A 24980-nucleotide genomic window follows, 5' to 3' on the forward strand; every position below is an offset into this window, starting at 1 on the left:
GATTTGTCATTTTGTATAGTACTGTACTACTAAAAAAATTCCAAAAGGCGAAAACATCATAAAGAATTCAACAGACAAACGGAAAGTTTTTTTTGTTGCCTAACATTCTACTTTTATAGCAGATCGTTGGTGGATTGATGATGCTTCAGACACAAGAAAATCTATAGCTAAAACAATTATTTGAAGGAAACAGTTTAAATGTGTTTAGGTACACATGCAAATCTTCACAACTTTATATCTTGGGCTGTGACAAGGATGGGAGCTTATGCCATGTTCTAACCTAACTAGTGTCAGCTCACAGAAACGCAATCTAACTCAAGAGATTCAGAGAAGTTTAGTAACCTGCATAAAAGACCTCATTCAATGCGTCAGAGGAGTCTGAAGAAAGTTATGCAGGACTAAAAGGATGTTAAAATCTGTTCCATGTGACCAAAGTTAACAAAAAATATGCAAAATATTAATACACTCATCAAGCCTAGATAAGTTTCTCTTTCAACAATTCAAGACTCAAAATCTAAAAATATATTAATTAACGACCCTGAATCACTAACACTCTAGTTATTATTACCCACATTGTTGTTGCTGTTGTTGACTATCGCATTGATGTTGTTCTTGCGGCTGTTATGATCATTATTACTGGTGTTTCCCATTCTCCCACCATGTTGCTGCTTAAGTTGTGATATCTCCAACTGAGTCTGCACAAAGAACTGCATTCTCTGCAACTCCAGTTCCTTCAAGAACTTCATCCTCTCTTTCTCCATCTCAACCACCTGTTGCAGCTTGGCGTTCTCTGTTTGCTCATAAGCTTCACCAAATCTCATGATTGCCCGAGTTAGCTCCGTCCACTTGTTCCCCACTCCATCACCATCTGGCTTCCTCTTCTCCTCTGTCTTCATCCTCTTTGACAGAGGCGGAGGTGGTAAACTGTCCCCGGAATCATCTGACATTGCTGCTTCGGATTCCGAGTCTGACTCAGAAGCATTCCTCTTCTTAAAACGCCAACGTTTTGACTCACTACACCTTTTCACCATCATCCCTTGCTGCTGTTGCTGTGGCAGCGTCCTACGTTGCTGTGGCAGCGTCCTACGTTGCTGTGGCAGCGTCCTACCCTGCTGCCCAAACGGAGTTGAACGGCTACTCATCGGAATTCCCATTGGTACATTGACGGATCCTCCTCCTCCTCCTCCTCCTCCTCCGCCACTGCCACCGAACGAAGCAGCTGAGACCCTAGCTGTAGCTCCCATTAGACGATCAAGATTATTAAAGGGAGGCGCTGCAGCAGCCTTAGCTTGCTGATGGTACAGATTCGAGCGAGTGCCCATAGGAATACCCATAGGAATCTTATGCAATCCTCCTCCTACTCCAGGACCTCCACCACCGCTGACTCCAGGAGTTGCCGTCGGGATCTTGGCCGTTGATCCAATGAGACGGTCAAGTTTGTCAAAGAAGACCCATCTGCTACGGCCACCGCCGGTAGCGATTCTCACCTTTTCTTGTTTATACTTCTTCTTCACCGTATCAATCCTATTCTTACACTGTATATCAGTTTTGGGAATTTTACCGTAATCCTCTCTGCTGCTCACGATCTCAGCCACCTCTTTCCAGTGCTTCTGCTTCAGATTGCCTCTGCTAAGCTCCAAGTACCTCTCACCCCACGCATCAATCAACACAGCCGTAGCACCTTCGCTCCAGCAATCCTCCCTCCCGCCGCCACCGGTTGGTCTCCCACTGCTGCTACCACCACCACCACCACCGCTCGCCTGAATCGGAAGCAGCGCGAGAGCCAACGCATCCGGATCCTGCTCAGAACAATTAGCCGGAGGAGTCAGAGAATAAGAAGGCGGACCTGTCGAAGCCACCGTAACCGTGATTCGTCCCGCCGCCGGCGAAGAAGACGGATCAGGTGAATCGGAACCGTGAGATTGGATATCTTCATCGTCCTCCATGAGTTTTCAATTTCGCCGGATCTGAGATAGGTAGAAAGAGGAGATAGGGTTAGGGTTTGGGTTAATAATTCTGTTCGGGGTAAACGGGAAGGAGACGGCGTCGGTGAGTAGGGAGAGGGACACGTGGAGGAACGTGAGAAGATACGGGGAATTGACGTGGAATGACGTGATTGGTAGGTCAGAGTAAGATTCCGTCACCGGTAAAGTTGCCGGCTCGGTTTAGGGGTAAAAAGATGGGTTTCTATCGTAATTTCGCCATTTCTTGGTAAGCCGACGAGGATGTATATTGACGGAAAAGCCCATCTACTTATTCTATAATTACCGGAACTATCCCCTTTCCTCTGAACAACCATTTTTCCGATGATGTACCGAAACTACCCTTAGCCTAACCGTCAGTTTCAGTATCGTATCGGTCGTAGACCTTTTTATAGTGTCCGTCGATAAATGTGTTCCCTCCAGTTGGTTGCTTCTTCATTCGTTAAATCGGATTCGATTAGTCCCTTTAACCTTTTTTCCCTTATTATTCATATATTAAAATAAGAACGCTGACGTGGGTGTCATTTACTTTGGGCTATAAATGGGCTTATTAAAAATATTTGCCAGTAAATTACACCTACTTTGTTCTAAGTGGATATGAACAAAGAATGTGTCATGTATGCGATTTTAACTCCCTAAGCACGATATGCAACTTTAATCATCTCACCCTCACCAAGACACATGCATAATTAACGAGAATGCGATATATATATATATATTACGTTGATGTTATCACTGATCACATCAGTTTTTATAATAAATATAACCCACACTTTTGAAATTGCAGAAGAACTAAATAGACTATGTTTCAAAAACAACTTATACTATCTTCGTAGATTGTGAAACCAAAAACAAAAAAAAACCATGAGGAATTTAAAATTTCTAAAAACACCAAAAGTGACCATTATGTACATAGCATACACATACCATTTACGTAAACACCAAAAGTAATTTCAGTTCAGATCCTTCTTCTCATATTTTTTGTTCTTTTTCAACGGTCCAATGCGTTTAGCACAATCCTACAGTATATTACCGGACGTTTAGATATAGTGATTTACAAACTTTTAAACAAATAGGATAATAATATGTTCTACAGAAGAGAGGATCACAAGGGAATAAAAAGAGAGAGAGAGAGATCAAAGCAATCGCAAGCATTGATACTAGTAGCATGCGTTTCATTTGGTGTTCCAGCTGCATATATATTTGATTATGATAGTAATTAATTTTACAAATCGATCACTACCAAGCTTATGACTATATGCATTTATATTACCTAGCAAGTCTTTTACATGGAGGATAGAGGCGAAACACAAGCATATATATAAGATAAACAACTTTTTTTTACTGACTAATCAACTTTTCTTTTGTTTTTTTTTCTCCGTTCAAATAGACATTTTCAATTCCAATGAGCCTGGGCCAACTGCTCTCATTGGGCCTGTATTCTGCAACGGCTCTTAACGGCTAGTAGATATATATATATATATTTTTTTTTTCTATAAATTCACTTTTTTTGGCCTAATTCAGAGTTTCTCTCTGCTTTTATCGTCGTCAGATACTCTCAGAAAGAAAAAGGAAAGAACAACATTACCGTTACACAATTTCACAAAAAAAAAAACAAAAAGCGCTCTTCGTCTTCTTCCTTCGAGACTCTTCTCTCTTCTAACAAGAAACATCACCAAGAAAACTACTTCGTTCTTTACAAAGGTAATCTCTTTCTTCCTTCCTTCTGATTTTAAGTTCAGATCGAGAATCAAACTGGGTTTTATGAAAAGAAACGATATCTTTGTGTTGGATCTCGAATTGGGTCTCTCGAATCAAATTTTTAGGGTTTATATCTGATTGATTTTATCAATTCTGGAATCAAATCCGCCAAATTCGCTTCGATCTTCTTGATTCTTTCTCCCCCAAATTTGTGATTTGATTTTCGTGTTTTTTTAATTTCACAGTTTTAAAAAACCTATGGCGAACATGAACACTCTTCACCAGATGATCTTCCCAGACGAGAACGCTCCGATTCATCGCGAAAGTAAAATCATCTTTCTCTATTACAATCTCTTCAAATCAATATCTTGATGGATGCTTTGAAAACAAGATTTTTAACATTTTCTTTGTTTTGCTTTCTTTGTGGGTTATTTACAGAGTCTATTGCTACTGCGGCTTCTGTGAAATCCAAAGGAACTGTACTTGGTCAGAAGAAACCTGGTGGAGCTCGTAAGGCTCTGAATGATATTACAAACAAGTCTGGGATTCTTGCTAAAGCTTCTTCAAAGAACAAGCAAATCGCTTCTGCTGCTGCTTCTACTGTGAAAGATGAGATTGACATAGCTGGGGAAAGGTTCTTACACGATCACAGCAAATGCATCAAACAGCAGCAGAATATGTGGGATGATCACTTCTCTGCTGATCTCATTCTACTTAACCATGGTAACTATATATATATATATATCTTCCTAAGTTCTGATGCTAAGTTGCTAACTAATCTTTTTGAGTAAATTTGTGCTAAGCTTCTTCTTTTATTTTTGCAGGTTCTAGCATCAAGGAGAAGCATCTCAGTTATGACATGGAAAAGGTACTTTACTTTAAAAGAGAACTCAATGTGTATATTTGGTCTGAGACTCTTGAATCATGAGAGATTAGTCATTTACATGATTCTGATTGAATCTTTGTTCTTGTTTTGTGACTCTACCTTGTGTGTTTTTGGTTTCAGATGGATGCTAAGAACAATCTGACTTACGACGAACCAGAAGAGATTGCATCTCCCAAGTTGACTGATTGGCTGAAGAGCTCAACTCCATGGCGCTCCCCAGTTCGACATGGCTCTATGATGATGCCTTCCACTCCTCTGGCTTGGCGTTTCGATTCAACTGAGTTCACACTCACCGAAGACTCTGACATCTTCTAAGTTTCAGTTTCTTTAATGTCTTTCAAAAATTCATCCTTCAGATGAAAGTAGTATTAGCGACTTATCTTTTGTTCAGCTCTTCATAAAACTACTCTTGTGTCTATCACTTTGTAGTAACTGGTTTCAGGAATTAAGGTTGGAATCTTTTCAAGCATTTGTGCATTCATCAAACTCATGCCACAGTCTTATATTTTTCAGAATCCGTTTACATTTCACACATTCCACAGCAGTCATCATTTTATACATTAAGATCCCAAGAGTATTAATCTCTTAAACTGTTAGCTTACATTGCCGTTATCCTTGGTACTATGGTGACTCCTGATTCCCCCTTACACCGTCTTGACTGTTCCGTAACATCTCCGATTGAGCTTTAAAGAATTGCATTCTCTGTAACTCAAGCTCCTTAGCTAATCTCATCCTTTCCTTCTCCAACTCCCATCTTTTGTTTAAACTGTCTCTCCACCTTCTCGTAACTTTCTGCAATTCCCAATATCGCCATTGCCACCTCACCAAGCTCTGTCTTATCTACTTCCACTAGCGGTGGCAGGACAAATGGTGGCAAAATATCACCTGAATCAGCAGAAAGATCAGGTTCAGACTCTGATTCCGTCTCAGAAACAACTCTGATTCACTAGACACGTGAATCTGCTTTGTTTTTACAATTATTCACTAGACACGTGAATCTGCTTTGTTTTTACAATTCGGATATTTCAAGTGCGGTTTGTAAACTTTTACTGTAATTGACATTGACACAATTAAAAATGGAACAAATAATAGAATCGACTATGATGGAACAACTGATAATGCATCTCTTTATTTTATTAAATGCTGAAAAAATCAATGGCTATAAGAATATAGAAGGACCATGTGTCCGTGGTCTCAGCATAAATCAGTTGATTTCGTTGATTTCAATGATCTTAGCAGAAAACAATCCAATGACAAAAGCAGAGAGAAACAAAGAAAAGAAGCTTCGAGAGAAGGAGGTGGGTAGTAGTTAACAAAACGAGGACACTTTTTGAGTTTTTTTTTTAAACATCCTCGTTGACAAGACAAGAACCAATCATCTTGTCTGCGTACTAGTCGACAAATGTGAGGAGATGAGTTAGCAAAAAATATGGAGTGAAGTGTCTGCCTATGAGGTGGGGACTCCATAGTTGTTGTTCGACGACGTCTCGTGACCAGCCGATGGAACACTGTTCTTCCTTCTGTTGTTTCTCCTTCCGCCATTGTTCTTCCCTTTCTTGAAATCCTGCTGATGGTCAACCTGCTTTTTCCACCAAAACCAATTCATCATCAAGAAGACGCAAAAAGTGATACAGGAAAAGTATAGTATTCAGGGTTTTTAAAGTTCCTTACCCCTAAAGAAAAGGTATGATGAGCTCTCGGGTCAAATCCAAAAGGATCATTCATCCCCATTGAACTTGTCTGAAATGACGATGACCGCTGCGTGTCTGTATCAAATACAAAACTACAAGAGGAAGTGAACGTTGAAGTGGAGCAAGATGATGATGATGATGAGAATGCAGCAGCGTCTCCTTGAAACATCTCATTAAACAGATCTTGTAGTTGCTCAAAACCGTCCCCTGTGTCATTCTCCTGCAAAACAATATATCTCATATCATCATCATCACTCAGGTCAATCAACGGTGTCTAAAAGATAGATTGAAAACTAAAGCAGGCTGCTTACATTAGGCTTGGATTGATTCATCATAGCCGCCATTTCACTCAAGAAATCTCCCATCCCCTGCATCCACAAACCAACAAGTTTCTATTATTACATGATTGATATGATCAAAATAGACATGTCAACAGATCAATCAAATCCTCAAAAGCAATGCTCTTCAGATGCAATAGAAGAAAAGTAACTCTGGCTGGATCTATAAAAATCTTATGGAAAAACAGGTCGAAAGTGAAAATCTTTAAAAGCAAGAAAAAAAAAAAAAGGGACTTTACGTTTTGGTCATCATCATCATCAGTATTATAAGCTCCAACATCATACAGGAACCTCTTGTTGGAGTCAGACAGAACTGTTGTGCCCATTATAAAAAGATAGAAAAGCTCAATCAGAAACCATTAAACAATATCAAAAAGATTATATCAAGGAACCAGAAAATAATAGAAGATCTCTTGTATCCAATAATAACCAGTCCCCATCTGTTTTGTAAAGTAACACTAAAGAAATCGAAACAATAAGAGAGACAAAGAAAGATTAGGAGAAAAGCAGGTGGAAGGAAGTTACCAGAGTAAGCTTCTTGGATTGCTTGAAATTTCTTCTTTGCTTCTTCTACAAACTCCATTGAAGAACAACGATCTGGATGCCATCTCTGATTCCAAAAATAAACCAAACTTCTCTCAATCAGTTTACCGAAACACACAAATCTGATCCAAATCTCCAAAATCTCAATCAAACAAATCGATCTAAGGATGCATCATGTTTGTTCTCAATCACAATCAATAATATTTTACCAAATTAGATACATCCGAGGTAAGGAACAAACCAGACAAAAATCAAAAATTTATCGGAGAAGTAAGAAAACTTACAAGAGCAAGCTTCTTGTAAGCAGAACGGAGCTCCGTCGTGGTACATTCCTTCTTCAAACCCAGAACAGCATACAAATTCTCCTCGCTTTTCTCGTTATTATTCGACGCCATAATTTAACTTTCTCCTCCAGATACAAAAACCCAGCAGATCAACAACAAAAACAGAAACCCAATAAATAAAAACTCGTACTTTCAACGAATTCAACTCCCTAAGAAAACAGAGCCAACGAACTTGGGTGGTGGTACCAAAGAGATTCGAAACTGAAAGAATAAGAATAGATTAGGGTTTGATTTGGTATTGCAGAAGATGATCAAAGAAGAAATTAGGAGAGAAAAAAAAAACTTTTTTTTTTTAAATTTGTAATGTTGGTTGTTTCTCACCTCTGCCTCTGCCTCTGCCTCTGTACGAGAGAGAGAGAGATACAGAGGGTGGAAATGGAACTCTCCAGAACCTCTTACCACTTGTTAGATTTTTTTTTTTTTTGTCCTTCTTCTACTTTTCTTCTTTTTAATTATATTATTAAATTAATAATTATCTTCTTCTTATTAATAAATGATATTTCTACGAAAGAAAGAAAAGGAGTATCGAGTGAAATATAAAAATAAAAAATATCAGAAATAATATTTTTTTTTCCTTTACAGTTTAAACTAACCAATAAAACTGATGTGGTATTAGATTTTAGTGATAACATTTATATAAATATTTAGTGCGGTAATATTGCGGATGAGTAAAACGGGTTTTTGATTTTTTTTTTATTCGTAATATATATAACACATTAATTTTCCATGATTGAATATGTGGTCAATAAAAATTGGAAATAAATTTTGCTGAATGTATAATATTGCCAAAAAAAAAAGAAGATATTTTCTCAGATGTGTCGACATCATCTGAGGGACACTCCAGAAGATTCTAATCAGATGTGGTTTGGCTTTTTTTCGTAAATTATACTAAACTCCGAGGTCTTCCGCCACCGTCAGCCTTTTTGGAAATTTGTGCTTTTGGGTTTTAAACGCGTCAAATTATCTCACGGGACCCCTAATATTTATTTATTTTATTAATCCCATAAGTTAATTAACCCACTAATCATGATTACGAATTGTTTTTGTTTCTTCTACATTTTTTTGCCGCCCACATCCTCCTTTATTTTGTCGAAGATGACTTATTATACAAGAATGAAAAACGTATTTTAATATTTAAATTATCTTATACTAAATCTATTACAAAAATTTTAAAACCTCAATAAAAACTTTTCAAAAAAAAATTCTCGAAACTAGATTGACGATCTATAAAAAAAAAAAAATAGATTGACGATCTATTTCCTCTTTCTCCCTACGAAAATTATTGTATCAAAGTAGATAGAGTTCAAATTTTGAATTTTGTAAAATAGCTGAATTTTTGTCAAAAAACTTAAGTTAACTGCTATGCAATTTGGGTTTTGAAACGGAAGCTCAAAAATTATATTGAGATATACATAATATTAACCTAATTAAAACCTATCATAAATAAACAAGTTTTTTGTTTCAATCAAGAGATCATTTTTTTTATTTTTTTTGGTTGGCACACATTCATTAATAAAAATTTTGGACGGACATTCACTTTCTCCAAAAGTATTAATACTCACATCTACTTTATATTATTGATATATTTTTCTCAAGTTTAATTACATATTACCCCTCACTCCTTCTAACTCCTTCTATATTTTCTCTCTCTCTATCTCTCTCACAATTATTCAACCAAACAATACATCTTCATCTTCCTTGTTTTGCTTTTGCTCATCCATTGAAAGAGAAAAACTTATTTATGTTTCTCTCTCTTTCTCTCTCATATTCATTTTTTAAAGTTTTCAAAAACCATTCCAACAATTGTGGAAATCTAGAGAAAGTGAAATCTTTAGATCTTTTTCGTTATCACTTTAGATTATATGAAATTCGATCTGGGTTTTCTTGGTTTTATTGTGATTTGTGATTTTACTGATTAATTGTGGTCTTGTGAACTTTTTAATATTGAATTTGTATTAGTTTGATCTAGGAAAAAGTTTGAGTTTTGTTGTGTGAGTGTTATTCATTACTTATATTGTATCCACAAATAGTTATCCATTTGGATAAGTTTGACAAATAATGTATCCACAAATATTGTATCCACAAATAGTTATCCATGTGGACAAATATCGTATCCACAAATTGCACTATAACCCCATATGTTTCTATATAGACATGTTGTCATAATCACCTGAATTGATGTATATTACTTCTATTCTGTATGAATAAAAACAAGTAACTATCTATTAACAATACTGCAATTGACTATCCACTTATCATTGAACAAATGTTCAACGACAAATTGATACTTTATAAAATCTAAAAATTCATCAAAAGTATAACAATATGTATCTTAAAATATAGAAAATATATAATCATAACATATTATATATAAATAAATAGATAATTTGTTTTATGATAACCATTTAAAGTGTTAATAACAAAAAAAAATAGAGAAAAGAAGGAGAGAAAGAGGAGAGATACAAAATTGTCCAACTAACAATGACACCTAAGCAGCAAACTTAAGAAAGTATAGCGGGAAAACGAGCTATTTCCCCATAAGAACTATCATATCTAGCTAGATAGAGTCCGAACTTTGACCACGATCTAGATATCCCCCAGAAAAAAGTTCCAAACGTATGTCCCTACAGATCAAAAATTCAAAATCTAAATCTTCATGTATCTGGGTTATATCGGTTTAAGCTCTAAACCGAGGCCAAACTATCTATTTTCGAAAACAAACCAAAATAAAACAAATTAAAAGTAAAATAAATACTTAAGATTAAAATAAAAGTAGTGGGGTAAATTAAGAATACTTTAGATTTTAGAGGGTGTGAAGTTATAAATTTGTAGAAGCAAAGATCTAGCATGCGTAACGGCGCTGAACTTAATCGCTGCCTCCTCCGTTATCATCAATCTCTGGGAATATCTTCAACAACAAACAACAAGTAGAGTTCGTCTCAAGCTTAATGTCGCTGTATATCTCAATTTTCTCCGCTAGCTCGTGTATATACAACCACAGAGCATCGTCTTAGTCAAGTGAGACTCATTCTCGAGTACGATGAAATCACCAAGCATTACAAGCTTTGCCTTATCCGTCTTCAATCTCTGATTACGGAACTCGATGATGCTCTCGGATTTGAAATCTTAGATCTGTTCAATAACCGTCAGTTCCGTCATCAGATCTCCGATTTCGGTGATGTTCATAGATCATTAGTATTCTCGTTTCCATTACATGTGGTGTTAATCACAACTGGGCTTGGAGGTCTACGATGATTTTTGATTTGGCATAGTTGACTGTTCTTTTATTCAAAATGACTTTAGGTGAGGAAGAAGGTGATAAGGAAAAGAGAAGATTGATTGTTGTCGAGAGGATTGGTTTTTCGAGAAAATTGGCTTGGTTTTGTAGTTAATTAATTGTAATTTGGGTTAAAATTGGTTTACTTTTGGTTTATTATTGTTTTAGTTGGTTAAGATTTATTTGGTACATAATAAACCGATTAAAACCATAGTTTGTGGGAATTTAAATCTTGTAATACTATTTCGGGGAGATTTAGATTTTGAAATTTTGATCTGTGGGGACATACGTTTGGAACTTTTTTCTGGGGATATCTAGATCGTGGTCAAAGTTCGGGCTCTATCTAACTAGATATGATAGTTCTTATGGGGAAATAGCTCGTTTACCCAAGTATAGCAAGTTTGTAAAGTGGGTGTGGGTGCAACAAGTTGAACACAAAGTGGGTGTGGGTGCAATAAACCCTTCATTAATTAAGTCCAAGATGGGCAACCTACATTACAAGGTGAAAACGGAGCCCAACAAACTAAAGCCCAATCATAAACCTAATAGTCTATGATTGGAGAGATGATTTTAAATTCATATGGAATTGTAAATTCTAAAAATCAAAACACATGGATTTTGAAATAATATGTTTTATCCTTGGATTTAAATCCTTCTATTTTACACTTTCAAATCAATTCAAATTCATTTAAAACATAATGTGGATTTGGAAATCCAAAAACAAATCATTAAATAAATAGTATGAGATTTTAACACGTATTTGTAAATCATAAAACCAATAACACATAATTTTGATAAGTATTTTAAAATCATTGATTGAATAACACATGATTTTTGTTTGGATTTCCAAATCCATTAAAACCATAGAACCAATGACCCCCTCTAGTACAAAATACAACAAAACACAAATAGGTCAAGAAAGGGACACGTAGTGGACATATGTTAATTTAAGAAGTTGGGGTGGAAAAAACGACTGAGTCACGCCGCCTTCCACTGGAGCTGAGTCTCCGATCAGATCCAAAAGAAAATCCAGCCAAAATTCATCTTTTTCGCTACAGGGATCCGTCGATCTTCAACTTTTTGCCCCGAATCTCACCACTTTCCTTCTGCATCTTACTCCGAGTGTTAAGAAACAAAAACCCCATGAATCCTCAGATTTGTGAAGCACCGGAAAACGGGAGATGGCTAGATGTCAGATTAGTCGCAAAACTTTGTTCTCCTAAACTGCTCTTCACCCTCAACAAAATTCCTCCCATCACGATTCCCAAACATTAAAAGAAACCATCATACACAGCCAATTACAGCCACTAGGAAGGGTATGAGGATTTACTTTCCTCTTGCTTGGAATCGAGCAATCTGATGATATAAGACTTATGAATCACCACTCGGCTTTGATCTCTTTAACTTGAAAGAAATTTACATGGCTCTCCAAAAGGAAAAAAAAACACAAAACTTAGCCATATTGGCTAAGAAGAACTCGCATCTAAGCGAAAAATATAAAGCAGACTTAGCCGGAAACAAAAAACGGACGACAAGAGTCGTCAGAATAATATACATCTGCTTTCTCTCTCTCAAAGATTTGAGAGAGAGAAGAGAAAGAAAGCCCAATCAAGAGATCCTTAAAACTCATACCATAAAGATTTACACTATAATTACAGATTTCATGATAAAGTTTTATATGAAATTTCTTTGTATATGCAATTTACCAATTTTAATCTAATTGCTTTAATGAAACATACTTTGTTTGATTAAGTTTCAATACTAATTTTTACTGTTGTTACAACTAACTTACAATCATCAACATGAACTAACGTTTTTTTAACTTTCTTACACCATGAGTTTGCTTTGTCTTAGTTTCTGCTTTTATCAAAGTAATTCTAATATAGTAATAACTTTTGCTTATGGAAAGCTTTTTTAAATTATGATAAAGACAATCAAAATTTTGATATATGTGTATTAATATGTATATATATAATTTTACTTAACATATGGATGTTGAAAGCGGTTTTTCCGCAATGAATTTTGTGAAACAATATTGTGTAACCGTATTAGTAATGTGTTTTAAGTAATTATCTAGTTTTTTATATCAAAGAAAAATTAGCGAAAAATAAGCAAAACATATGCATTTTACAAGCAAAACATAATAAGTAAATATTTTTATGTATGTGTTGAGGAATAAGTTGAAGCGTTGGAACATTGATGTTTTTGGGGATGTTCAACGTAGGAAGGATAAAGTCCTGGAAGAATTGAAAGAGATTCAAACTTAGTTGGATCTGAATCAGACAGATGATCTCCTTGATCGTGAACGTACTTTATCTCACGAGTTTGATGTGATCTTGGAACAGGAAGAGATGATATGGTTCCAAAAGTCGCGAGAGAAGCTGATTGCATTTAGTGATAGGAATACACGATACTTTCACACTTCCACAATTCTAAGGAGAAGAAGGAATCGTATTGAAATGCTTAAAGGGGATGATGGCTGATGGATCTCTGATTCGAGTGAACTTGAAGAATTGGGTATTGCGTATTACAAACGCGTATACTCAATGGATAAGGTGGTCGAGAAGCTGCCATCGCATGGTTTTGTGAGCCTTTCAGAATCAGAGGTTCTTCAGTTCGAGAAGCAGTTCACAGCTCAGGAGGTGGAGAGCTCTGTGCGGAGTATGGGGAAGTATAAAGCTCCGGGACCGGATGGGTTCCAACCGGTGTTCTATCAGGAGTGCTGGGATGTGGTGGGAGAATCTGTGGTCAGGTTTGTGCTAAAGTTTTTTGAGACAGGAGAGTTACCAGAACATATGAATGATGCTCTTGTGGTTCTGATTGCTAAAGTCCAGAAACCTGAATCTATAAAGCAGTTCAGACTGATAAGCTTGTGTAATGTCTTATTCAAGACCATTACCAAGGCCATGGTGATGTGGCTGAAGAGTGTGATGCCATCGTTGATTGGACCTGCCCAATCGAGCTTTACCCCGGGTCGATTAAGCACAAACAATATTGTTATTGTACAAGAGGCGGTCCATTCAATGCGAAGGAAGAAAGGGGTCAAGGGTTGGATGATGCTTAAGTTGGACTTGGAGAAAGCATATGATATAATACGTTGGGACTTCCTCGAAGACACTCTTCATACAGCAAGGTTCCCGGTACAGTGGATAGACTGGATTATGAAATGTGTTAAAGGTCCTTCGATGAGTATACTTTGGAATGGTGAGAAGTCCGCACCATTTAAGCCATCTCGGGGCTTAAGGCAGGGAGATCCCTTATCGCTGTATCTCTTTGTGTTATGCCTTGAACGGTTATGCCATCAGATCGACCGGGCCATTGAGCTGAAGAAATGGAAACCGATTAGTATTTTGCGGAGAGGACCTAAACTTTCACATCTTTGCTTTGCAGATGATCTTATACACTTCGCAGAAGCTTCAGTGGCTCAAATACAAATTATTCAGGGAGTGTTGGAGACCTTCTGTGTTGCTTCAGGTCAAAAAGTGAGTTTGGAGAAATCCAAAATCTTCTTTTCAGATAATGTTAGCCGTGATATGGGGAGGTTGATCAGTGAGGAAAGTGGTATCAAGCATGCATGGGACCTTGGTAAGTATCTTGGGATGCCTATTCTGCACAAAAGGATAAATAAAGATACTTTTGGAACTGTTTTTGAGAGAGTGTCGTCAAAACTCTCAGGATGGAAAGGTCGTGTGTTGAGTCTAGCAGGACGGATCACCTTGACAAAGTCGGTGTTGTCTTCGGTCCCAGTTCACTCAATGAGCACTATCTTAATGCCTAAGTCAACCTTGTTAAGGTTAGATGCTTTATCTCGAGCTTTTATTTGGGGAGTACTGTTGAAAAGAGAAAACAACACCTTGTTTCTTGGAAGAGGATATGCTTGCCAAGAGAAAAAGGGGGGTTTGGGCATTAAGTCTTCTGAAAGGATGAACAAGGCTTTGATTGCTAAGATTGGTTGGCGCATAATGTCTGATAAAGCGAGCATGTGGGCTCGTGTGCTTAGGTGCAAGTATAAGGTGGGTGAGTACCCAGATACGGCTTGGACTAAAAAAAAATCTACTTGGTCGTCTACCTGGAGGAGTGTGGGATCAGGTTTGAGAGATGTGGTGTTCCCAGGATTGAGGTGGGTTGTGGGAGATGGTCAATATGTGAAGTTTTGGACAGACCATTGGGTAGGGGAGGAACCAATGGTAAAGGGGAGGATTAGAGAGATACCTGTAGAACTGCTTCAGTTGCGAGTTTGTGATCTTTGGGTGGCAGGGTCAGGATGGGATTTATCTCGCATTTTACCGTTTGTCTCTTATTTGGACAGGTTACGGTTGGGAGCAGTGGTGGTTGATGTCTTTACTGGAGGTAAGGACAGGGTGGCATGGGGGTCTACCTCTGATGGTCGGTTCACGGTAAGCTATGCTTACACTTTTTTATCAAAGCAGACAGAGCCAAGAGCAAGTATGGGGAGCTTCTTTGGACGAATTTGGCAAGCTGTTCTCCCTGAATGGGTCCGTGTTTTCTTATGGTCGGTAGCTAGCCAAGTGATCATGACCTGTGTTAGGCGTCATAGACGTCATTTGAGTGATTCAAGGGTTTGTCAAGTTTGTAAATGAGGGGAGGAGACGATCATTCATGTCCTGCGTGATTGTCCTGCGATGTCAGGAGTTTGAAGTCGGCTCTTATTGCCGAGTAAGAGAGGGTGCTTCTTTAGCCAATCACTGTTAGGCTGGTTATTTGGAAATTTGGGTGATATGGTCCAGTAGTTTGATGTCCCATGGCTAACAGTTTTTGGTATGGCAGTTTGGTGGGGATGGAAGTGGAGGTGTATCAATGTGTTTGGGGAGAGTGGTCAATGTCGAGATAGAGTTTGTTTTATTAAGGATAAAGCCAAAGAGGTCTTTCAGGCACATTTGGTTGTAGGTAAGGGTACATCTGAGAGAGTGAGCATGGTGAAACATATTACTTGGGTTACACCTAATGATGGTTGGGTGAAGTTGAATACAGACGGTGCATCTCGTGGGAACCCAGGTTTGGCTGCAGCTGGGGGAGTTCTACGAGATAGTGATGGTCGTTGGATACATGGGTTTGTGTTGAATATAGGATTGTGTTCTGCACCCTTGGCGGAGCTCTGGGGTGTTTATTATGAGTTAGTGTTTGCTTGGGCGAGGAGGGTGCCTCGAGTGGAGTTAGAGGTAGATTCGGAGGTTGTGGTTGGTATTTTACAGATTGGGATAAGTGATACTCATCCCATGTCACTCCTAGCACGACTGTGCTATGGCTTTCTTATGAAGAACTGAATAGTCTGAATATCTCATGTGTATAGAGAGGCAAATCGCTTGGCAGATGGTTTAGCTAATTATGCCTTTGAGAAACCACTAGGATTGTATTCTCTTGAGGATTGTCCACCTAGTGTTCATTCAATTCTTTTAGAGGATTCTATGGGGTTAGCGCAGCCTCGTCGTGTGCGTTTGTAGTTTTTATTTTTCTGTTTTGAATAAAGTACGGGAGACTTTGTCTCCTTGTCCACACCAAAAAAAAAACAATATAGCTCACACTCCGAATGAATATTGTGAAACGATATTGTGTAGCCGTATTAGTAATGTGTTTTAAGTAATTATCTAGGTTTTTATATCAAAAAACAATTAGCGAAAAATAAACAATACATATACAAAATGCAACAAAACATAATAAATAAATATTTTTACGTATGTGTCTTTTCTTGTAGAAATAGATTTCTAGTAAGTTTTTTAATTAATAACTTAACAATATAGATCACACTTCTAAAACCTCTATTATCGCTCTCGGAGTACCTCACTCTTCTCGCCCTAAAGGACCCAATGAACGTCTGTCTAATCATCTTCTTCTTCCTCTTGACTCAATGTCGTAGTTCAACGATTAGCTGTTCGCCTAAACTGGATTTTACGGTGGCTGCGGACGGCTCGGGGGACTACGTAACGATCAGGGAAGCGATTGCTGCTTTTCCTAAGACAACAACTACACGTGTAGTTGTATACATCAAAGAGGGAGTATATATGGAGTACGTCATCTTGTCTCGAGACAAGATGAAAATATACGGACACTGCGACCGGAAGTTCAAAACGATTGTCTCAGGGAATCTGAGTCGCGTGGACTATCCAAAGTTTCAGACTTATCAGACGGCAACATTCTGTAAGTGGAATCAATCATGTCTCGTTCAATTAGTCGTTTAGTTATGTTTGGTTTGGTAATTGGTGTTTTACCAGTTGTGACCGGTATCGAGTCTATTTTCAAAGGATTGGGGTTTCTGAACGTAGCTGAGCCTACAAAAAAACAGGCAGTTGCATTTCACGTTTTATAATTCAACACAAGTACTATTTGTGAATGGTATATAATGTATTTAGCGGAATCTTTTTTGTATTCTTTTTTCTTACTGTTACTCGGAGGGAAAAATATATTATTACTTAAATACAAGCACGCTAATAACATATTTCTTCTTACTTAACGAAACCGAATTACAGTGGCTAATCCATAAAAAATATTTGTATGGGGCACCATCTTTATTGTTTCCAGTTTTTGAAACTAGATTTTAGATTTAGGCCATAAATGGTTATTAGTTTTCAGATGGTTTTCGGTTTTTATATTTTAAATTTTGAATTTTGGTTTTTGATTTCTTGGTTTTTAGTTTTTGCAATTGAATTTAAAATTAATAAATCAAAAACTTAAAAATAAAACATGTTATCGTTGAAAAAAAAAGATTTTAACAAAGGCCCCGAATGTTTTGTAGTTTTAAATGGTTTTTAGTTTGTAGATTTTAGTTTTTGCAAAATCTTGAATGGTAACTTGATTAGTTTTTGATTTTTATATATAATTATTTAGGAAAAGGTTTTATTAAATTTATTATAATTTTTATTTTTGAAAAAAAAAGTTACGTAATATTTTCCTAAAAACCTACAACTGTGGTTTTTGGATTCGATGAAGGAATTGGTAAAATCCACCAAAATCTGGTTTCCCTCATATTAAAAATCAATTTTTTTAAAAAATCAATAACTGTTGAAAAAGTGGATTTTGCATAATCAAAGCCAAAATCTGATATAAAATCTGATGTCAAAAACTACAAATTATAGTTTTTAATTTCTCTTTGAAATTGGAAGAAACCACTCAAAACTAGTTTTCCTAAATTTAAGAGAATATATTTTTTGAAAATCTTGAATGACAAAAAAAGAATAGATTTTAGGATTGGCCACGAGGAGAAAAGTTCCGCCACCTGGGTTTGAGTAGCATTGGCCACGGGTGTTCGAAATTTAGCATGGTTTCTTCCGATAGGGACCTGCGATAAAAACCTGACCCGAATTTACCAATCCATTCGGGTTGGCTTCAGTTAGGAGAGTTGAACCGATCGGAAACTATTTAAATGTGATCGGTTAATTAGTAAAAAATATATTCATATGTTTACATTAAAATGCCAACATTCTTTAAAATACAAAAAAAAATATATAATTATATTTTTGAATGTATATTATACTTCTTGTATTTTATATATAAATATATCTTAGTGATTTAATATTAATATTCAACAATTATGTAATATTAATTTCTAAGGAAAACATTTTAATAAAACATGAGAAATGATTAATTTTTAAAAAACGAATTTAGTTTTTTTAAAAATTAAGAAAGTATAATATATTGTTATGTTAGTACAATTTTCATTTTTGTATTGCATCAAAACGACTAAAGTGAGTCTATCACGAGTGAGTCATAAACCGTCGTTTTGGATCTGATGTGTTCAAAAAATCAAAACGACCTAGTTTAGTTTTGATTGATATAATATCGTAGAGAGAAAGATTCAAAAACGCCGGGGCTAAGCCTACTGCCTACCTAACAGATTACTTATATATATCATTGACCACTTGGACATATCAACTTGTTTATGAGACGTTTAAAAGGTCCGAGACGTTTTGGAAACCTATCTCTAACTGTAGCACTCTATTGGAGTCGTTTGAAAGTACTCACTCTGTTTTTATTGCAGTCGAATAATCAGAGTTGCCCATCATATATATAAATTAAACCGAATACTCAAAAAAAGAAAAAGAAAAATGGGAACAAAGTCTGAGTTTTGTTCATCATCAATGTCTTCTGTAACATATTTACAAATTGTTACTCTATCCCCTCTCCATCTCTCTCTCACTCTCTCACTCTCACCTTTTCAACCCCTTTTTTTTTTTTTTTTTTTTTCGCTTCCAATCCGATTAATTATATAATTAGCGGCGGTTAGTTCTTCTTTTTTCAGTTACTTTCTTTTTTACCCGTCACCACTAAAGGTATTTTAATTTTCTTTGCTTAATACTGTTTACTGTTGAAAAGCAGCTTTGTTGTCACCAGAAATGTCCCTCTTCATCCATTACCCATCTCACATAACTTTCAGGAATCCCGGAAATGGCTTCTGAGTTCAACTGTTGTAAATGTAAACCAAAAAAGAAAAGAAATCAGAGTTTGGTATTAGCATAGGTTTTTTATCCATCAATAGCTGCTTCGTGTTTTAAACTTATTATTTACCTTTATACTGCTGGAATCTGGTTCAACAACACAAATTTCTGACTCTATTTTTGTACTTTCAGGGATGGTTTCAAAGGATCTAACCACTGTGGATCTGCAGAAACAAGAAATGTCAAGACATTAGGAGGACATTTTTTGGTTGATACTAACATTAGCGACATTTAGATATTCAAATAGACATCATTTTTGTCTTAACCTTCCGTAACTCTCATCTTCACAAGAGTTCCCTGAAGAAGAAACCCAATCCATGTCAAAAGCTGCACATGTACATTGCTCACCATGACCATCACAGCAGAAACAATCGTTTTCAAGAATATCATCTAAACCTAATTCCTCTAATATTGGTGGTGGAGCACTGCAAAACAAAAGCATCAGATTTAGCTGACAAGAACCCAAATTTTTACAAGATTAATTAATTTGACAGAGATCATAAGCTTTTTTATACCTCAAACTAGCAGCAATCGTTGCAGTTTCAGACGTTGATATCTCAGGTGCTGAATCTGAAAGACCTTTAACTTCTTCATCTTTTTCAGCACAACCATGTCTACCTAACGCAGTTGCACTGCTCTCACTAAGGATGCTACTTTCTGATAAAGATCGTTTTATCGTAGACCTAAAGGGCAATCAAATGGAATGTGAGTATCTCTAGTGAACATAAAATGTTTCAAACCTCTCCACAAGTGTCTAGTTAACCATGAACTATACCTCGAATTCTCTGGTACAGCATTGGCAAGAAATCTTGCTGCATTGTAATGCTGATCAGAACCCAATTCCCATAGCGCTGCCTTATCTGGTTGTGGCTGAAAGTATCCCAAGAACCTGTAGCAAAATACAAGTCTATAGTCAAATAATGTTTTCATACCAGAGGAGGCATAGGAAACAGAGAAAGATTAATCCATCTTACACGTTAATTGCATCTTGCTTTTCAGCATCCATATAGGCGTTACTGTAGTAACGTTGCAAAGTTCTAAAGAATTCCTGTGATTGAGTCGCCGCTCTCCATTGACCACGCCTTTCACAAAATATCTGTGTCCACAGATATAAGATCATTGATTAATAATTATGTCTAATAGAATTTTAGCTAAAACGGGAACAATATGTTGCCAGGGAAGCTAACAAGGAGACCTTGTTGTGTGCCGCGGATCCTCCATACTGAAGTGCAAGTGTATCTCCCATTGTCTCATAAATTCCCATCAAATCTTCAGCGAGGGGATTGTCTAGATCAATATTAGTAGACTCTGTCAATCCCAAAGCATGGAGTTGACGCCCAAATGCTACCAACCCATAGGCATATTGAGCAACATTGGTGCGATCTAAACAGTCTATGCAATTGGTCCTCAGGACTCCTTTCTGAAGCATGGTAGCTTCCTTTTGCCGATCTTCAGTAGCATCCTTACTATCATTACCACTTTCCACAGCCAAATCTGGTGCAATTTCATCTTTACTGGGTAGATCATAAGAACCATCACCATCGTTGTTCCTACAATAAAAACCGGAAGGATTAAATTAATTAGAGCCTTTTTGGGGCAAAGAGGTTATTTAGAGCCTAACTACTAAGAATACAAGAGAGTTGAGAAATGTGTTACGCAAGAAACTACATAGAGGGTAAAGAACTATTGGTAAATTGGATACTCACTCCAAAGTGGACGGATTCTGGTTCTGAAATCCATCGCCACTAAGATCTGGAGTTAGATGACAGTAGAAGATGCCAGTCAAGTTCAGAGCATAAGTAGCCAACCTACCAAGAATTGCCAACACGTTTGTGCCTTTTCTGGAAAAGCAAGGAACCTTTTTCAGTTAGTAAAAACACTACAATGCAATGAAAAGAATAGAAACAAAGAAGCATATGAGGTTGTGCCCATCACGTACTTTCTGGAGTGTTTATGCAAGTCCCAGTGAAGAGGCCTTAGACGATCCTCCTTGCTTAACCCTTTATTTATATATCTAATTGCATTTGCAAACTCTGCACGCAGAATAGTCTCCCGAGGCCTCTTTTCACGCGTCTGTTTTTTTCAATTTAGTGAATTAGAACAAACCATGAATAATAGATCAGAATTTGTATCCTCTAGACTATCGACGATATAGAATACCAACCTTTATCAAGTTCAAAATGATGATTGGATTCCCATATCTCTTTCCAAGATTTTCAAAATGCAGTCTGGTTGCCTCAAAGTTGGGGTCCTTCGCTGACACTTTCCACATATAAGAGATGATATCAGCACCAAAACAAAGGAGAAAAAAAATGGAATTGATAAGAATATATTATGTTGGAGAAAGAAGATCATACATATAATATCAGGTTTGATATTCAAGCGTGAGGTCTCCTGAGACCAGAACAAAGGTATTGAACCCCGATTCTGAACTACAGAACTTATTCGGCCGGGATTACAATCTTGAGCTTCCTCGAAAACGATCTGCTCTGTCTCGACATCATTAGCTACCCTGCCTTTCTCGTTCACACCACGTTTCAGGTATCTGGGGAAAAAGATAGAAGATTATGATCCAACAAAGACTTATCCCATTACAGCTTAGCCATATTAATGGTAGAGATAGAACAAGCTCAAGTGGAGAGATTGTACCTTGTGCCAGCATAATGCCGAGATCGGCGAGCAATTAGAGTCAATCTAAATTTCTTCTCAGAAACAGATAGCTTAACCTATATATTAGACAACAACAAAAGCAATTCCAAAGGTTAACAACTTTTAATGAGCATCAAAAGACAAAAGAATCGAGAGGGCATCCACATAGTGAGGGATAGGGAGTAGTCCTAATTCTTCAATGTGAAGTTAAATTATCACAACACCTACTTGTAATATGCTTATCTCTGACTGAAAGAACAAGTAATACCTGTTTGAAAAATCCATATACCAATGCAACTGTCCACATACAGTCCTGAACGTTATTCCGAATCTTTCGAGTTAAGTATTCATTCCAGACAAACATAGATTCGTAGTAAGTGTGTCTTTCCACCTTGTCAGACAGATTCCTCTGAAGTGTATGCATGATGTGATAGGAATAGCTGAAGAAGAAGTCCTTTGTGAGATCAACAGTGCAGAGTAGCCTCTTGTACCTATAAAGTTTCCAAGGAAGACAGAAGAAAACAAAACATGATTTAGAACCTGTATCAGTAAATAATCTGATAAAGGAAGCAAGGTTACAAGATAAATCAAAGTTCCAAATATAACAGATCAAATGAAAGTAGAAGAAGGTAAAAGAGAGGTCTCCCTTTCTTGATAATACCTCTGTCACATATAACATATCAAAATAAATACAACAAATAGAAGTGTGTCCACTGTAGAGACAGGGGAGAAGAATACCTAGAAATAGTAAAAAGCAAAAAGTGCAACAAAGATTGTCTGACTAAAGACTTAAACAAAATGGAAAGGATATTAATGAAACTCTAAGCTGCTGGATTATCACCAACAGCAATGGACAAATTAAAAAAGAACCTGTGACGAATTCAATCACAGTTACCTCAACAACTGTTAACTTGTCTAATATAAACCTGTGACACTAAAATTGTGCAGATCAAAGACAAAAACATAATGGTCTTAAGATCTAAATACAAGTGGTAAAAGTTTAATAATGTCGAAATGTAATGTATGGATAAAAGGTACCGAGGTACAGGTTTTCCATTTTACAAGCAGAAGTGACATAAGAAGACCTTTTCTCATCCTTAGAACAAGCCACATTGGATAGCACAGAAGCATGTGGGATGGTAATAATCTTGCTCTTTGCAACACCATAAACTGTATGCCCACAAATTTCACCAAGCTTCTTTCTTTTAGTGATTATCAGCATGTAATAAGGTCCCAAGAACCTTATGAATCCTAAACCAAGAAACCTTATGTTAACCTTACAAAAGAAGAAGAAGAAGAAGAAGAAGAAGAAGAAGAAGAAGAAACAAAATAGTATAGAATCAGATGGTTGATGCAATAAAGACAATTCATTACCGATGATCCCATAGCAAGTGGTGACAAATTTCAAACCACCAGATGACCTGTTTCCTTCATGTATCCTTCTCAAAGTTTCAAAGCACTCAGCTTCTGTGTAAGCCGTTGAATCTTCGTAAATGTTAACCTCTGTTGGCTCTGTCCTATCTAGCTTCAAGACTCTCCAAGACGTTCTGTTTTTATCTCTTCCAATCATGTAAAAGCTCTGTTTTCAATCAAAAACACATATACCTTAATCAGATTACCAAATCCATCAAAACGAAATCAAAAGAGAACAAAAACAAGAGAATTAATCAAATCAATGATGAGAGATGAGAAGAAGAATCACCGAGCGGGTCTCGTAAAGCCTGAATTTTTGGAGAAAGGAAGAAGAAGTCATGTCGACTTGTTTATCAACCGATCTCTCTGACGCCGCCATTTGAGAAAAAAAATCACGTCAGACCCGGAGCTCCGGTAAACTCGGGCCCGACGAAAACAAACAATAAACGAAAATCACAGAAAGAGAAAAAAAGAACCCCCCCCCCCCCCCCCCCCGAAATAGATCACAGAACGATATAACCCAAAAAACCAAATCTGTACAGCTCACAGGAAACTGAATCTGACTTCACACACACACAATAATAATTCAAAATTTACAACTGTAACCCAGAAACACAGACACACAAGGATCCTAAATTCACCCTCTCACTATACGAAACAGATCGAGATTTTTGAGGAAGGGGAAATTCAGAGAGAATCCGAGTAAATTTCAGACGAAGAAGAAGAAGAATGAAGATGATGACAGAGCTGCGGTGACCGGAACCACAGAAAAATTTAACGAGAGAAAAAAAAAAAAAAAACAATTTTTTAGCTTTGAGGACTTTTTTTTTTTCCAAGTGTGTTTTTTTTTTTTTTTAACTTTGGGCGCTCGTTTAAATATCTCCAAAATCTGTAATTATATTTTGTCCTTTGCCAAAATAACAAAAGAAAGAAAGATAAAACGGTTCTTAGAAAAAAATAATTCAATTTCGAAAAGGTAAGTTTGACTAGTAAAATGTTTGTGAATCAAACAAACATTACATTCACCTTTTAAGATTTGGACCAAAACAAATGAAAATGGTTGATCAATTACAACCCTGGAACACTAGGCGGATCCAACGCTACCTGATCGAGAACCATTGCATTTTGTAACCATAGATAACACAGCACGACTCGGTGTGAAATCATCTCTTAAACCACCTAAATTAACCTAATGACACGAAAACAAATACTAACACAGAGAAAACCAAAAAAACTACTATTGAAAACGAACAAATCCCAGCTATGAGAACCTCTGGATCGACATATAGAACTTGTCCCAATAGCTTCAACACCCAAAGGCGCATCATCAGAAGAGCTTGGTCTCTCCGGCCTTTAATTGTTCCGGTACTAAACCTAAAAACGGACAATACATCCGACTGACCCGACCAAGGGTCGTGAGGCAAAACCGACGAAATAGCTGCTTCTCGGAACTAACCAAATAACAACCAGAATGCTAATCTTCTAAAGATGAAAAATTGAGAACACAGAATAGCATATCATCACCTCACAGTGCAAGAACGAGGAGCTACATCACTTTCGTCGTTTTACAAGGCACACTCCTTGGTCGGACTGAAACTAAAACAAACCGCTCCTTGCTGTAATACACCGCCATGGCTGGAATGAGTGGTCAGATCTGAATAAGAACCCAAACCCGACCGCAGAAGCTCGTCGAAGAGAAGCTTCAT

General features: G+C 36.9%; 3 protein-coding genes and 1 pseudogene across 7 annotated transcripts; 1 reads left to right on the forward strand and 3 right to left on the reverse strand.

The window, feature by feature from the left end:
- Window positions 1-391: 391 nt before the first annotated feature.
- On the reverse strand, window positions 392-2519 carry LOC104779035 (trihelix transcription factor ASIL2 pseudogene; annotated as a pseudogene). The gene has a single exon (XR_015558404.1). The product of XR_015558404.1 is annotated as a trihelix transcription factor ASIL2 pseudogene (transcript).
- A 962-nt stretch (window positions 2520-3481) lies between these two features.
- Window positions 3482-5041, forward strand: LOC104779040 (protein PATRONUS 1-like). Its single transcript, XM_010503440.2, has 5 exons — window positions 3482-3686; window positions 3929-4008; window positions 4122-4406; window positions 4508-4551; window positions 4690-5041. Exons 2-5 carry the CDS (start codon window positions 3942-3944, stop codon window positions 4882-4884), a joined length of 591 nt encoding a protein of 196 aa, XP_010501742.1. The 5' UTR covers window positions 3482-3686; window positions 3929-3941; the 3' UTR covers window positions 4885-5041.
- A 641-nt stretch (window positions 5042-5682) lies between these two features.
- LOC104779048 (uncharacterized) lies at window positions 5683-7991 on the reverse strand. Of its 4 annotated transcripts, none has more exons than XM_087502236.1 (7): window positions 7807-7991; window positions 7426-7686; window positions 7124-7208; window positions 6838-6911; window positions 6572-6628; window positions 6241-6480; window positions 5683-6148 (listed from the first exon to the last, which is right to left on the reverse strand). In XM_087502236.1, exons 2-7 carry the CDS (start codon window positions 7534-7536, stop codon window positions 6017-6019), a joined length of 699 nt encoding a protein of 232 aa, XP_087358362.1. In that variant the 5' UTR covers window positions 7537-7686; window positions 7807-7991; the 3' UTR covers window positions 5683-6016. The 4 variants fall into 4 exon arrangements, with proteins under 4 accessions (XP_087358362.1, XP_087358392.1, XP_087358420.1 ...); XM_087502266.1 differs by having other exon boundaries at window positions 7813-7829; XM_087502294.1 differs by lacking the exon at window positions 6838-6911 and having other exon boundaries at window positions 7807-7901.
- Window positions 7992-18823: 10832 nt separating this feature from the next.
- Window positions 18824-24144, reverse strand: LOC104779062 (phosphoinositide phosphatase SAC2). Its single transcript, XM_087502418.1, has 16 exons — window positions 23564-24144; window positions 23236-23440; window positions 22947-23112; window positions 22130-22352; window positions 21862-21938; window positions 21570-21757; window positions 21377-21474; window positions 21152-21285; window positions 20919-21053; window positions 20408-20762; window positions 20187-20308; window positions 19988-20101; window positions 19728-19895; window positions 19479-19637; window positions 19283-19376; window positions 18824-19179 (listed from the first exon to the last, which is right to left on the reverse strand). The coding sequence occupies exons 1-16, from the start codon at window positions 23651-23653 to the stop codon at window positions 19102-19104; spliced, it is 2406 nt and encodes an 801-aa protein (XP_087358544.1). The 5' UTR covers window positions 23654-24144; the 3' UTR covers window positions 18824-19101.
- Between the last annotated feature and the right edge of the window lie 836 nt (window positions 24145-24980).

The sequence above is a fragment of the Camelina sativa genome, chromosome 1 (assembly GCF_030686135.1).
Source record: "Camelina sativa cultivar CO46 ecotype springtype chromosome 1, ASM3068613v1".
In the NCBI taxonomy this organism is placed as follows: Eukaryota; Viridiplantae; Streptophyta; class Magnoliopsida; order Brassicales; family Brassicaceae; genus Camelina; species Camelina sativa.